The sequence below is a fragment of the Carcharodon carcharias genome, chromosome 12, assembly GCF_017639515.1.
Source record: "Carcharodon carcharias isolate sCarCar2 chromosome 12, sCarCar2.pri, whole genome shotgun sequence".
Taxonomy (NCBI): domain Eukaryota; kingdom Metazoa; phylum Chordata; class Chondrichthyes; order Lamniformes; family Lamnidae; genus Carcharodon; species Carcharodon carcharias.
In genome coordinates this window covers 13,559,149-13,571,661 of record NC_054478.1, presented here as the reverse complement: position 1 = coordinate 13,571,661, position 12,513 = coordinate 13,559,149, and the positions used below count along the sequence as shown (strand labels likewise).

The 12,513-nt window shown below is 43.6% G+C and overlaps 1 protein-coding gene across 3 annotated transcripts in view; it reads left to right on the top strand.

Annotated features, from left to right (window-relative positions):
- LOC121284857 (ATP-binding cassette sub-family B member 6, mitochondrial-like) overlaps window positions 1-12,513 on the top strand; it is a 219,282-nt gene that overhangs the window by 80,258 nt on the left and 126,511 nt on the right. For all 3 annotated transcript variants that reach the window (XR_005944560.1, XM_041200687.1, XM_041200686.1), the window contains exons 8-9: window positions 6,788-6,897; window positions 11,481-11,546. Coding sequence is in view for 2 of the 3 variants with exons in the window: in XM_041200687.1 (XP_041056621.1) it covers window positions 6,788-6,897; window positions 11,481-11,546 (176 nt within the window). In the remaining variant the exon portion in view is untranslated. The remainder of the gene's footprint in view (window positions 1-6,787; window positions 6,898-11,480; window positions 11,547-12,513) is intronic.

Genomic DNA, 12,513 nt, shown 5'->3' with positions numbered 1-12,513 from the left:
TGGAACACCCTGTGCACATCCCAATGTGAGCAAAATGGAAATTGGACTGGTGAACGGCTGTTTTCTTTCCTCCACATCTTGGATCTCTATAACGAGGGACAAAGTATTTGACAAACTAATGGGACTAAAGGCAGATCAGTCACCAGGACCTGATGGCCTGCATCTTAAAGGAAGTGGCTGCAGAGATAGTGGAGGCATTGGTTGAAATATTCCAGAACTCTCAGGTTTCTGGGAGGGCCCCAACAGATTGGAAAACCGCTAATGTGGCGCCCCTGTTCAAGAAGGGAGAGGGACAAAAAGCAGGAAACTATGGGCCAGTCAGCCTAATATCTGTCATTGGGAAAATGCTAGATTCCATTCATAAGGAAGAAATAGCAGGACATTTAGAAAAGCTTAATGCAATCAAACAGAGTCAACATGATTTTGTGAATGTGAAATCGTGTTTGACAAATTTGCTAGAGTTCTTTGAGGATATAACAAGCAGAGTTGACAAAGGGGCACCAGTAGATGTTGTATATTTGTATTTCCAGAAGGCATTCGATAAGATGCCACATAAAAAATTATTGCACAAGATAGAAGCTCACTGTATTGGGGGTAATGTATTAGCATGGATTGAGGATTGGTTAACACACTGAAGACAGAGTCGGGATTAATGTGTCTGTTTCAGGTTGGAAAGACATAACTAGTGGAGTGCCACAAGGATCAGTCCTAGGGCCTCCATTATTTACTATCTCTATTAATGCCTTGGAGAAGGGGGCAGAGTGTAATGTATCCAGATTTCCTGATGATACAAAAATAGGTGGGAGGACATGTTGTGATGAGTACGTAAGGAATCTGCAAGGAGATCTGGACAGGTTGAGTGAGTGGGCAAAAATTTGGCAGATGGATTTTAATGTAGGAAAATGTAAGGTCATGCACTTTGGTAGAATCAAAAGGCAGACTATTATTTAAATGGAGAGACTCTCCAAAAAAGTGCAGCACAGAGGGATCTGGGTGTTCTTGTGCATGAAACACATAAAGTTAGCATGCAGGTGCAGCAAGTAACTATGAAGACAAATGGGAATTTGGCCTGTATTGCTAGTGGGTTGGAGTTTAAAAATAGGGAAGTCTTGTTACAACTGTACAGGGTATTGGTGAGGCTGCACCTGGAGCACTGTGTACAGTTTTGGCCCCCATATTTACGAAAGTTCAAAAAGAGATTCACTAGGCCGATTCCTGGGATGAAGGGGTTGACTTATCAAGAATGGCTAAACAGGTTAGGCCTTTATTCATAGAGTTTAGAAGAATGAAGAGTGATCTTATTGAAACGTACAAGATTCTGAGGGAGCTTGACAGGGTAACTGTTAAGAAGATGTTTCCATTGGCGGGGGAATCGCGAACTAGGGGGCATAGTTCAGAATAAGGAGACACTCATTTAAAACTGGGATGCGAAGGAATTTCTTTTCTCAGAGGGTAGAATTCTCTACCCCAGAGAGTTATGGAGGCTAAACTACTGAAAGCATTTAAAGAGGTGCTAGATAGATTTTTGAAATATGGGTGAGTTAAGATCTAAGAGGAGCTGGCACGAAAGAAGAGTTGAGGCCTGGGGCAGATCAGCCATGATCTTATTGAATGGCGGGACAGGCTTGAGGGGCTGAATGGCCTACTCCTGCTCCTATTTCTTATGTTCTGATGCTGCTGTTTCCCATGATTGGATTGGCTTCCTCCTACTTTGCTTTGAACTGATGCTGAGAGTTTTAGCAGCCTCCACAGTATCTTAGGAACTAACTTCATGCACCATTAGCGTGATTCCTGCTACTGCAGTACTGTAATAAATGGAAAGGGGTTTCTGTAATGCAGAAGGCAGCGCAAATTCTCTTTTCCATAACATTACAGCATCTACCTCGAATAATTGTAGTGTTTGCCGACGCTTCTTTGTCTGAAGACCATTTGAGGAATGTGTTTCCTGAAATCATCCTTCAACTTATCCATGTCTGCTTTCCTGATTTCACCTGAATTACTGCATCATTTCAACCTCTTAAATGGCTCAGAAATATTTCCCTCACTTCCCTTCCTTCCAAGATAGATGCAACTTTTTTATTTAGCCTTTCCTTGTAATTCACATAGGATTGCCTAGGATGTACAGCACAGAAACAGGCCATTCAACCCAACCAGTCCAAGCTGGTGTTTATGCTCCACTTGGTCATCCCTCCAGTCTTTCCTCAAATAAAGCTACCATTGTAATCCTATGTTCACATCTCCCTCATATGCTTGCCCAACTTCTCCTTAAGTGAATCTATCCTTTTTGCTTCAACTCTGTGGTACTGAATTTTCTTTTGAATTCCCTATTGGATTTCTTGGTGACAATTTTATATTGATGGCCTCTAGTTCTGCTCTTCCCCATAAGAGAAAAAATTCTGCCTATATCTACCCTATCAAAACCTTATCATAATTTTAAAGACCTTTAGGTTACCTCTCAGCCTTTTTTCAAGAGAAAAGAGACCCAGCCTGTTGATCCTTTCCTACTATGTATACCTCATTCCTCTTGTGCCAGGGAACAAGCTTGTGCATCCCCTGTACACAGATGCCAGGGCTTGGAATCTTGCCTTGTGCTTCAGCAAGATGATTTGAATGCTGCACTGAAAATGCAACCTGACCAGAGCAATATATGGTTTCAGTGTGCTTGCCGAGAGTTGTGCCTTTCTGATTTGGCTAAATTGTTAAACATTCTCCTTGCTTGCTTCATTGTTGTGCTTGTGGTCAGTCCCAAATTTTTCAGTTTGTTCACCTAGCCATAGTTTAATATCGTTCATTAAGTTATAGCATCAATTGAACTTTGCCAAGCAGGGCAGGAGGGAGAAGGAAGGACTGAAAAATATTGGGGAGGATCAGGAGGTGTGGGTCTGGGAAGAGGGGAGGTTGGAGGTACATAGCTGAACTGTAGCCACCTGCTAGAGGGACTCGATGGGGGGAGAGTTGAGGCAAATTTTACATTGAAAGGATGTTGGATTTAGGAAAGCTGTGAGCCAGCCTATCACAATATTATTCCAATGACTGATAAGAGTAGAGCTTTGTGATACCAACTTGCTCCCTCTCAAATCCTGTCCCTCTGGTTTTCCTTTTGCTTCTTTCCACCCCCCTGCTCCCTCATTTGATATAGCTTTTTGCTATGATAAAGCTGACGAGGGCTGTGAGGCAGGAGCCCAGAACCGGACGCAGATGTTGTGGGGCAGATACAGAATGCAAACCAAACTTCCAGACCAAGAAGTATATGCATATGGGAGCTTTTGAACAGCCCAACTGGACACCTAACTGATTGCAAAAGTATACTTGGGAGGAGAAAATAGCATAAGGAAGAACCAGTGAGAATGTATCAAGGAGTGAGTAACAAAGAGTGGAAATACTGAGAGGAGAATGAAGAGACTTAAGCTCAGAAAAGGAGCAGTCCAGTGATCCTCTTAATCCTAGTGGTACCAGAACAAGAGGTAGACAAGTCAGTTTCCTGATACTAGCCATGGAGGAACAGGGGAAAGCCCAAGGATGTTCCTAACCCTAGTGTTACTGAAACAGGGAACAGCCCAGTGATGCTCCCAATTCTTGGTAACTGCAACAGAATGGGCAGTCTGGTGGTACCAGGCTCATTCACTATTCGCACTATACAGTACTTGACTTTTATCCACTTGCTCATCACTGCATTTCTCTGTGATACTGTTTGGATAGATAAATATTATTGAACACAACTGACATCTCTGTGATCTGGCTTCAAATCCAGCTCAGACGGGTGGATAAAATTCTCCTTTGTTTGTGTTACGAAATTGAGATAGTTTAAGTAAAGTTTTTGTGTATTTGGGTGTGTTGGGAATAAGATATATATTTAAGTTTAATTTGTATTTCTATTTGTGGGTTAAAAAGGTAAAACTGGGATCTAATTTCATTTTTGAGTGAAGACTAAGGCTTTGTTTGTGTGTCTGCGTTCTAATTCTAAAGAGTTTTATGACTCTTGAAGTGGTTTAGGGAAGTTAAAACAGTTCTGTTGAAGAATCATTCGGACTCGAAACGTTAACTGTGCTCCTCTCCGCAGATGCTGCCAGACCTGCTGAGTTTTTCCAGGTATTTTTGTTTTTGTTAAGGTTAACAAAAAACTGCTACTGTTCAGAGTGAGGGACCCACAGAAATAGTGAAAACTGGGGGCAAATAAGTTTCAGTTCAGTCTTTTAAAATTCGTTCGTGGGATTTGAGTGTCACTGGCTAGGCCAGCATTTATTGCCCAACCCTAATTGCCCTTGTTCAGAGGGCAGTTTTTTTTAGTCAACCACATTGCTGTGGGTCTGGAGTCACATATAGGCAGATTTCCTTCCCTAAAGGACATTAGTGAACCAGAAGGGTTTTTATGACAATCGACAATGGTTTCATGGTCATCATTAAACATCTGGAATTAAAAGTCAATTGAATTCAAATTCCAACACCTGTCTTGGTGGGATTCGAACCCACGTCTCTGGAGCATTACCCTGGGTCTCTGGATTATCAGTCTAGTGACAATACCACTATGCCACCACCTCCTCTATGTAGAAGCCAGGATTCCAGAGAAGCTGGGCAGCAGAGGGACAGATAGCAAGACCTAAACTAAAGTTGAAGCCAGCTGCCAGGAGAAGCTGGGCACAGGAGAAGAAAGTGCAGGAGCAGGTTCCAAGAATAAAGAAAGACCTCAATTCCAGGAAAGTGGAACAGGAAAGGTCCCAAGAGGACAGTCTAGTCAAAGGACAAGGACAGGAATCTGAAAAGAGTCCTGTTCTGTGAAAGTGAATGTAAAGAGCAGAGAGGAAGGCTCCAGGCTCCAAGCTTAAAGAGAAGAAAGCTGCATGAAGCAGATTGAAAGCAATATAGGCGTGCGAGAAGCCAGAAGGTCCAAGGGGACAGCTGAAGGTCTGTAACTCTTAATGGGCATGTGAAGCCGTGGTGTTCTGTTGGCACAGCTGAGCATTTGAGAGAGAGTACATGGAAGGAAGCTTAAATGCATGTGGCAATCCAGGGGAGAGGAACATCAGAAGGAGAGTTCGAAACCCTGGAGGTTGACCCTTTTGGAAGGCATCTGAGTGAAAGTGTTGTTTGGGAGGAAGATGCCAGAGCTAGTTCTTTGAGAATGGAGATTGGAAACCCTCGTGTGGAAGATGGAGTTCAGTGAGGCTGGTTGGCTTACTGTACAACAAGTGTCTGGAGGGAGTTAAAGGGTGATCTATAGCATCTTTTTGGGGTGGCATCTGTCGCTTGGTTTCAGAGTGTGGCGTGTCTGACCACAGGTCGCCTATTGGTTCACATGGACTGTGTACTTATTGGGAACCTTAGAGTATAAGAGAACTTTTGTAACTTGTGTTATCCTTACAAATTGTATGTATCTGTGAAGGTATAGTTGTGGATGAAGGAGTATTGTGATATAGTTCATCTTTTCATGTTTAGTAATTTTTTTTTGTTAAAAGCTCATCAGCTGACTGTTGTGACCCTGTCCAGTAGCCACTTTCCACATTTCTAAATAAAAAATAAAAGTTAGGATTTATTAAGCTGGATTCCACCCTGAGATCTTGCTTGTCCAGTAGTAACATCAGCTGGGATCATAACATTTGTGATTGTGTTATATTAAGAAACCTCAGTGTTATCACTTAGTATTTCAATAAACCCTAATAGTAGATGCATGAGATGCTCATACAATGCCCAATTGAACCGTGCATCCAGCACTACAGTTATCAGTTCTGCCTTCCAAATTGCCTATGCCTGGATAGAACTTACAGAGATGAGGAGAAACTTCTTTAGCCAGAGAGTGGTGAATCTATGGAATTCATTGCCACAGAAGGCTGTGGAGGCCAGGTCATTGAGTGTATTTAAGACTGAGATAGATAGGTTCTTGATTGGTAAGGGGATCAAAGGTTACGGGGAGAAGGCAGGAGAATGGGGTTGAAGAACTTATCAGCCATGATTGAATGGCGGAGCAGACTCGATGGGCCAATTGGCCTAATTTCTGCTCCTATGTCTTATGGTCTTATGGTCTAACTTTTTAACTTTATGGCGAATACTAGGACAGGGCAGCAAAAAGCTTTCTCGCCCCATTGTGCCTCTTCTAGCTCTTTGGTAGTCCCATTCTCCCCCAACTCTTATCCTAGAACGCTGAAAAATTTTCACCTTCCAAGTATTTATCTATTCTCTTTTGAAAGTTACTTTTGAATCCGCCTCCTCTGCTCTTTCAGGCAGCGAATTGCAGGGCAGTAGCTTGTTGTGTAACAAAATGATTCCTCCTTGCCAATCACCTTTAACCTGTATTATTGTCTCTTATGCCACTGAAAACAGTTTCTTCTTATTTACTCTTCATGATTTTGAACATTTCTATTAAATCTTCCTTCCAACTTCTCTGCTCCAAAGAGAACAGTCCCTGCTTCTCCAGTTTCTACACACAACTCAAGTACCTCATCGCTGGTGCCATCCTAGTAAATCTCTTCTGCACCTGCTCCAAAGCTTTGACATCCTCCCTAAAGTGGTGCACTGAATTGAACATAACATTTCAGCTGAAGCGCATTAGCAACTTGGAGATAAACTAAGTGTACTTTGTCTGGCGCGTATTGGCTTAAATTCCTCTCCATAGTCTATCAGTACACTGTAACAACTTAGTGACAACAATGGATTGAATTGACAGTCGGGTTCCTTGCTGCAATTGGTCCATATATTTGCACTCAGTGTAACTAATATTATGACCTGAGCTGCTCTGCTGGTATAAACTATATCATGGTTTCATGTTAACTGCTGCTGTTCTTTTGGCCTACAGCCATAACCATTGTGATTACTGAATGGAGAACAAAATACAGGAGAGAAATGAACACCAGGGACAATGAAGCAAAGTCCAAGGCCGTTGACTCCTTGCTCAACTTTGAGACGGTAATGTTGATTTGACCAGGTTGTTATTCTAGTGTTGGGTAGGCTCTGGAGGGTAGTGGGAGATGTTGGGGGATGTAGTGGGTAGGAGAGGTGGGATGGAAGCAGGAGATGCAATGGTAAAGGATTGGTAATGATGGGAAAGAGATGCTGAGGAAATGTAGGAGTGATGAGAGGGAGCAGAGTGAAATGCTAAACAGTTGCTGAAAGAGGAGAGCATGAGGAGATGAGGTGGGTTATTTTGCCAAAGTTTTGATTCTTGCTTTGGTTAGTTCGTGTTGGCAGCAGGATCAGTTGTGGTTAATTCACTATGATGGTCATTGTGCTTCAGTTTCATCTCAGTAACTGGGATAAAGTAAAGAGAAGAACTAACTTGTTCACTTGCGCTTTTCATGACCTCAGGATATCCCACAGCTCGTTTTGAGCCAATTATTAAGGATACTTGAAGTGTAGTTACAGTTGTAATATGGAAAATACAGCAGCCAATTTGCACACAGCAAGCTCCCACAAACAGCAACGTGATAAATCATCAGATAACCTATTTTTAGTTATGTTGATTTGAGGGATAAATAAAGGCCAGGATGTCGAGGAGAACTCCCCTGCTCTTTGAAATAATGCTGTGGGATCTTTTAGCTCCATCTGAAGGACCAGGCAGGGCCTTTGTTTTAAGTCTCATCCAAGAAACAGCACCTACAACAGTGCAGCATTCCTTCAGTACTGCACTAGAATATCAGCTTTGATTTTGTGCTCAGGTTTCTGGAGTGGGGACTTGAACCCATGACTCCTGACCCAAGAGGCAAGGGGGAATGCTATCCACTGAGCCATGGTGGAGGAAGCATTATGTGCAACACTGAAGGGTTTTTAAACTTCACAGGGGGTGGATGTAGGTGCATGGGAGGGTACAGCTAAAGAAGGAAGAAATGCAGAGGCGTCAGGAACCTGACATGAACCCAGCGACTTCCACGTTTAATTACTCTGCATTTCGAGGTGGGCAGGAAACCCCGCACAGGACAGGTGCCGCAGTTGTCTGAAGATTTAACCCTGCACCTTGGCTTTAACTGCCAATGCATGGGTTTTCTGGGTTGTCTGAAACTGGTCAGGGTCAACAAGGCAAAAGCGCAGTGGGGATTGACAAGGCTGTGAAACTGACAGGCTGGAAAGTCTTTGAATGCTAAACCAGGGCATCTGTTCCATTGCCTAAATGAAAGGGGCTGCTCACAGGGGTTGTTCTGAGAGTGTGCTATCACTACTTCAGAGGTCATTTCTGCTATCTTAGAGATTTTTCATTTTGATCTGCACTTCTCAGCTTTCACAGCAGCGTAGTGACGGCTGGTGACAGCTAATGCAACCCCACCTTGGACCTCTGATGAAGAACAAGAGGAGCAGCACCAGCAACATGACCAACAGCAGGAGCAATACCGGAAGGACATCAAGGCAGCATTTGACTGAGTGTGGAATCAAGGAGCCCTAGCAAAACTAGAGTCAATGGAAATCAGAGAGAAAATTCTCCACTGGTTGGAGTCATACCTAATACAAAGGAAGAATGGTTCTGGTTGTTGGAGGTCAATCATCTCAGTTCCAGGACATCACTGCAGAAGTCCCTCAGGGTAGTGTCCTCAGCCCAACCATCTTCAACTGCTTCATCAATGACCTTCCCTTCATCATAAGGTCAGAAGTGGGGATGTTTGCTGACAATTGCACAATGTTCAGCATCATTTGCGATTCTGCAGATGCTGAAGCAGTCCATGTACAAATGCAACAAGACCTATCCAGGCTTGAGCTACCAAGTGGCCAATAACATTTGTGTCACACAAGTGCCAGGCAATGCCTATCTCCAACAAGAGAGAATCTAACCATTGCCTCTTGACATTCAATGGCATTGCCGTCACTTAACTCCCCACTATCAACATCCTGGGGATTACCATTGACCAGAAACTAAACTGGACTAGCCATATAAATACTGTGGCTACAAGAGAGGTCAGAGGCTAGGATCTCTGCAGTGTGTAACTCACCTCCTGACTCCCCAAAGTCTGTCCACCATCTACAGGGCACAAGTCAGGAAAGTGATGGAATACTCCCCACTTGCCTGGATGAGTGCAGCTGCAACAACACTCAAGAAGCTTGACACCATCCAGGACAAAACAGCCCTGCTTTATTGGCACCACATCCACAAACATTTACTCCCTCCACCACCGACGCACAGTAGCAGCAGTGTGTGTACCATCTACCAAGATGCACTCCGGGAACTCACCAAGGCTCCCTGGGCAGCACCTTCCAAACCCATAATCACTGCCATCTAGAAGGACAAGGGCAGCAGACACATGGAAACACCACCACCTGGAAGTTCCCCTCCAAGTCTCTCCCCATCCTGACTTGAAAATATATCGCTGCTCCCTCACTGTCGCTGGGTCAAAATCCCTTCCTAACAGCACTGTGTACCTGCACCACAGGGACTGCGGCAGTTCTAGAAGGCAGCTCGCCACCACCACCTTCTTGAGCGCAATTAGGGATGGGTAATAAATGCTGGCCTAGCCAGTGATGCCTACATCCTGTAAATGAATAAAGGAAAAAGAATTCACCTGCAACTCCACAGGACAGAAGGGATGAACGCTGCCTTCTCTTGTGGCTTTTGCTGGCTTCAATGAATTGAGGCCCTCCTAAATTACCTTTGATTTCATGACTGCTTTGGTGCTGGAAGTAAGTGAATTAGCGACGTGTTTAACATAATAGGATTGCACTTCATGTTCTGCGGCTAAACAGAGCAGAATGAGGTGTAGAAGATGCAGCCGTACTTTTAGCTCTCAAACTACAATCCTGTGCCTCGCAGCATTCTGGAAGGCCATCAAAGATTTTAACGTTTCCTACCTCTTCCCGATTCTTCCCCCTGACACTTTCTGCTTTGCTACTGGGATCAATGGACTTCAAAGCTTATTTGTATACAAAATGGTACTGATCAGGTAAAAGTGAATTATTTACTTCTGCCTCCTGGTATTCTATGGTTTGTAAGTGACACCATGTCCACTCCTGCACATGTGCAATACAAAGTGAATGAAGGATCAGTTCATTTCACTTCCTTTTGAACTTCTGAGGCACAGCGATTGAATAAACTGTCTCATTATAATGGCCAGAGGCCATTGGTTTAACTGCAATGACTTGAACAGATAATGCAGATTAACACAACCTGTACAGCACTGAGGAAATCTTGAACTCTTGGAGGTGCTGTCTTTCAGATGAGACCTTGTCTGCCCAATCAGGAAGACATAAAAGATCTCTCCAGGATTATGTTGAAGAGCAGGGTAGTTCTCCCTGGTGCCCTGGTTAATATTTAACCAATGTTATTGAAACAGATTATCTGGTCATTATCATGTTATTTGTGGGAACTTGCTGTTTACAAGTTAGCTGCCATGTATTCTATGTAAAAATAGTGACTACATTATACATACTTCACTGGCTTTCAAGTGCTTTGGGCCACCCTGAAGTAATGGAAACCTTTTCTATTCTCTGTTTAGGGGTTCATTATGCATGGATTGCATTCAAATGGAGCAAAGATGAAGGTCTAGTTTTCATGACTTGTGCTTTTGTCTGGTGTAGCTCTGCCTCGAGGATAAAATCAACCCTTTAATATCCTCCCTCAACTAACCACCACCAAATTTCTTTAAGTGGTCAGTCAACTTTTTTTTGTGTGTAAGAGTGCATACTGCATTTGCCGACACAACAGTTGCTGTACTCCAAGAATAGTTAATTGTTTGAAGCACTTGGACACAGTACTGTTACATAACATCTTGTGTAAATGCAAGCCTGAACATACAAACATCAGAAATAAGAGCACAAGTAGGCCATTCGGCCCCTCAAGCCTGCTGCTCCATTAATTAAGATCGTGGCTGATCTGTTTGTGTTTCAAATTCCACATTCCCATTTACCCTCTAACTTTTGATTCCCTTGCTTAACAAGAATCTATCTACCTCTGCCTTAAAAATATTCAATGACCCCGCCTCTACTGCCTTCAGAGGCAAAGTTCCAAAGTCGCACAACCCTCAAAAAAAAATTTCTCCTCATCTCTGTCCTAAAAGGGCAATCCCTAATTTTAAAATAGCGCCCCCTACCTCTGGGCTCACCCCCCCCCCCCACCCCCCCCCAAGAGGAAACACCCTTTCCACATCCACCTTGTCAGTACTGTTCAGGATCTTAAATACTCCAATCAAGTCACTCCTCACTCTTCCAAACCCCAGTGGAAACAAGCCCAGTCTGTCTAAACTTTCCTCATAAGACAACCTGCTCATTCCAGGTATCAATCTAGCAAACCCCCTCCGAACCACCTCCAACACATTTACAGCACCTCCACTGTCTTTCCTCTCTTTCTCTCTCTCTCCACCTAGACTTGCACATAATGAAATTTTGGAGTACAATAAATTATTGAGTAATCATAGCCTTCCAGTTGGCAGTGCACCAATTGAAGATCCATCTGATCACTTCAGTCAGAGTGCATTTGAATCCATTTCTTTGCTGCAGGGAACCCAAGTGTCATGTTTCCCATTTATGCATTGCTGGCATCACAAAATTCTGACCTTTCCTTTCTTTCACTCCAGGTGAAGTATTACAATGCTGAGAGTTACGAGGTGAACCGTTTCAATGATGCCATACTGAAGTACCAGGTAGGAGCACCAGAGGAAGGGCATTCCAATGTTGACAATGCTGCAGAATAGTCCAGCTCCTTTTGCCCAAAAGCAAAATACTGCGGATGCTTGAAATCTGAAATAAGAACAGAAAATGTTGGAATTACTCAGTAGCGCTGGCAGCATCTGTGGAGACAAACCAAGGTCATTGACCTGAAACGTTAACTCTGTTTGTCTCACCACAGATGCTGCCAGACCTGCTGAATATTTACAGGAATTCTGTTTTTATTTCAACTCCTCTTATGTTGGTTTAGCTCCACGTCCATGCAACCAACTCCAGGCACATGGGCCTGTGCCAATCCCAGTATGCAGGTCAGACCCGTGGTGCTCACAACACATTGGCCTCTGCTGCTGCCAATTGCACCAGACTAAACCTTACCTGATACGCTAAGGCTGACATTTACACCTGCAAGCCTTCTCAAAGCATATTTACTTTCCTGTTGAGCCCATTAACTCCTCAGGTCCATTCACATAAGAACATAAGAAATAGGAGCAGGAGTAGGCCATTTGGCCCCCTGAGCCTGCTCCACCATTCAATAAGATCATGGCTGATCAGATTGTGACCTTTCACTCCATTTTCTTGCCTGCACCTATAGCCCTTGACTCCTGTGTCAATCAAAAATATGTCTAACTCTGCCTTGAATATGTTCAATGACCCAGACTCCACCTGCTGGACCTGAGGTCAACCCTATGTTGACTGAAGGTATGGAGTAAAAACAGTAAGTGCTGGAAAAACTCAGCAGGTCTGGCAGCATCTGTGGAGAGAGAAACAGAGTTAATGTTTTGAGTCCAATATGACTTCTTTGGTAGGTATGGAACTCTCCTTCGTAAGGTACTTATATGAAGTGAGTTTGGGCGGCTCGGTCTGCACTGGGATTCAACACTAATGCAGACCAATGTAAAACCAGCTTTTGACAGATTAGGATCAAGTGCCAGACAATTCCCC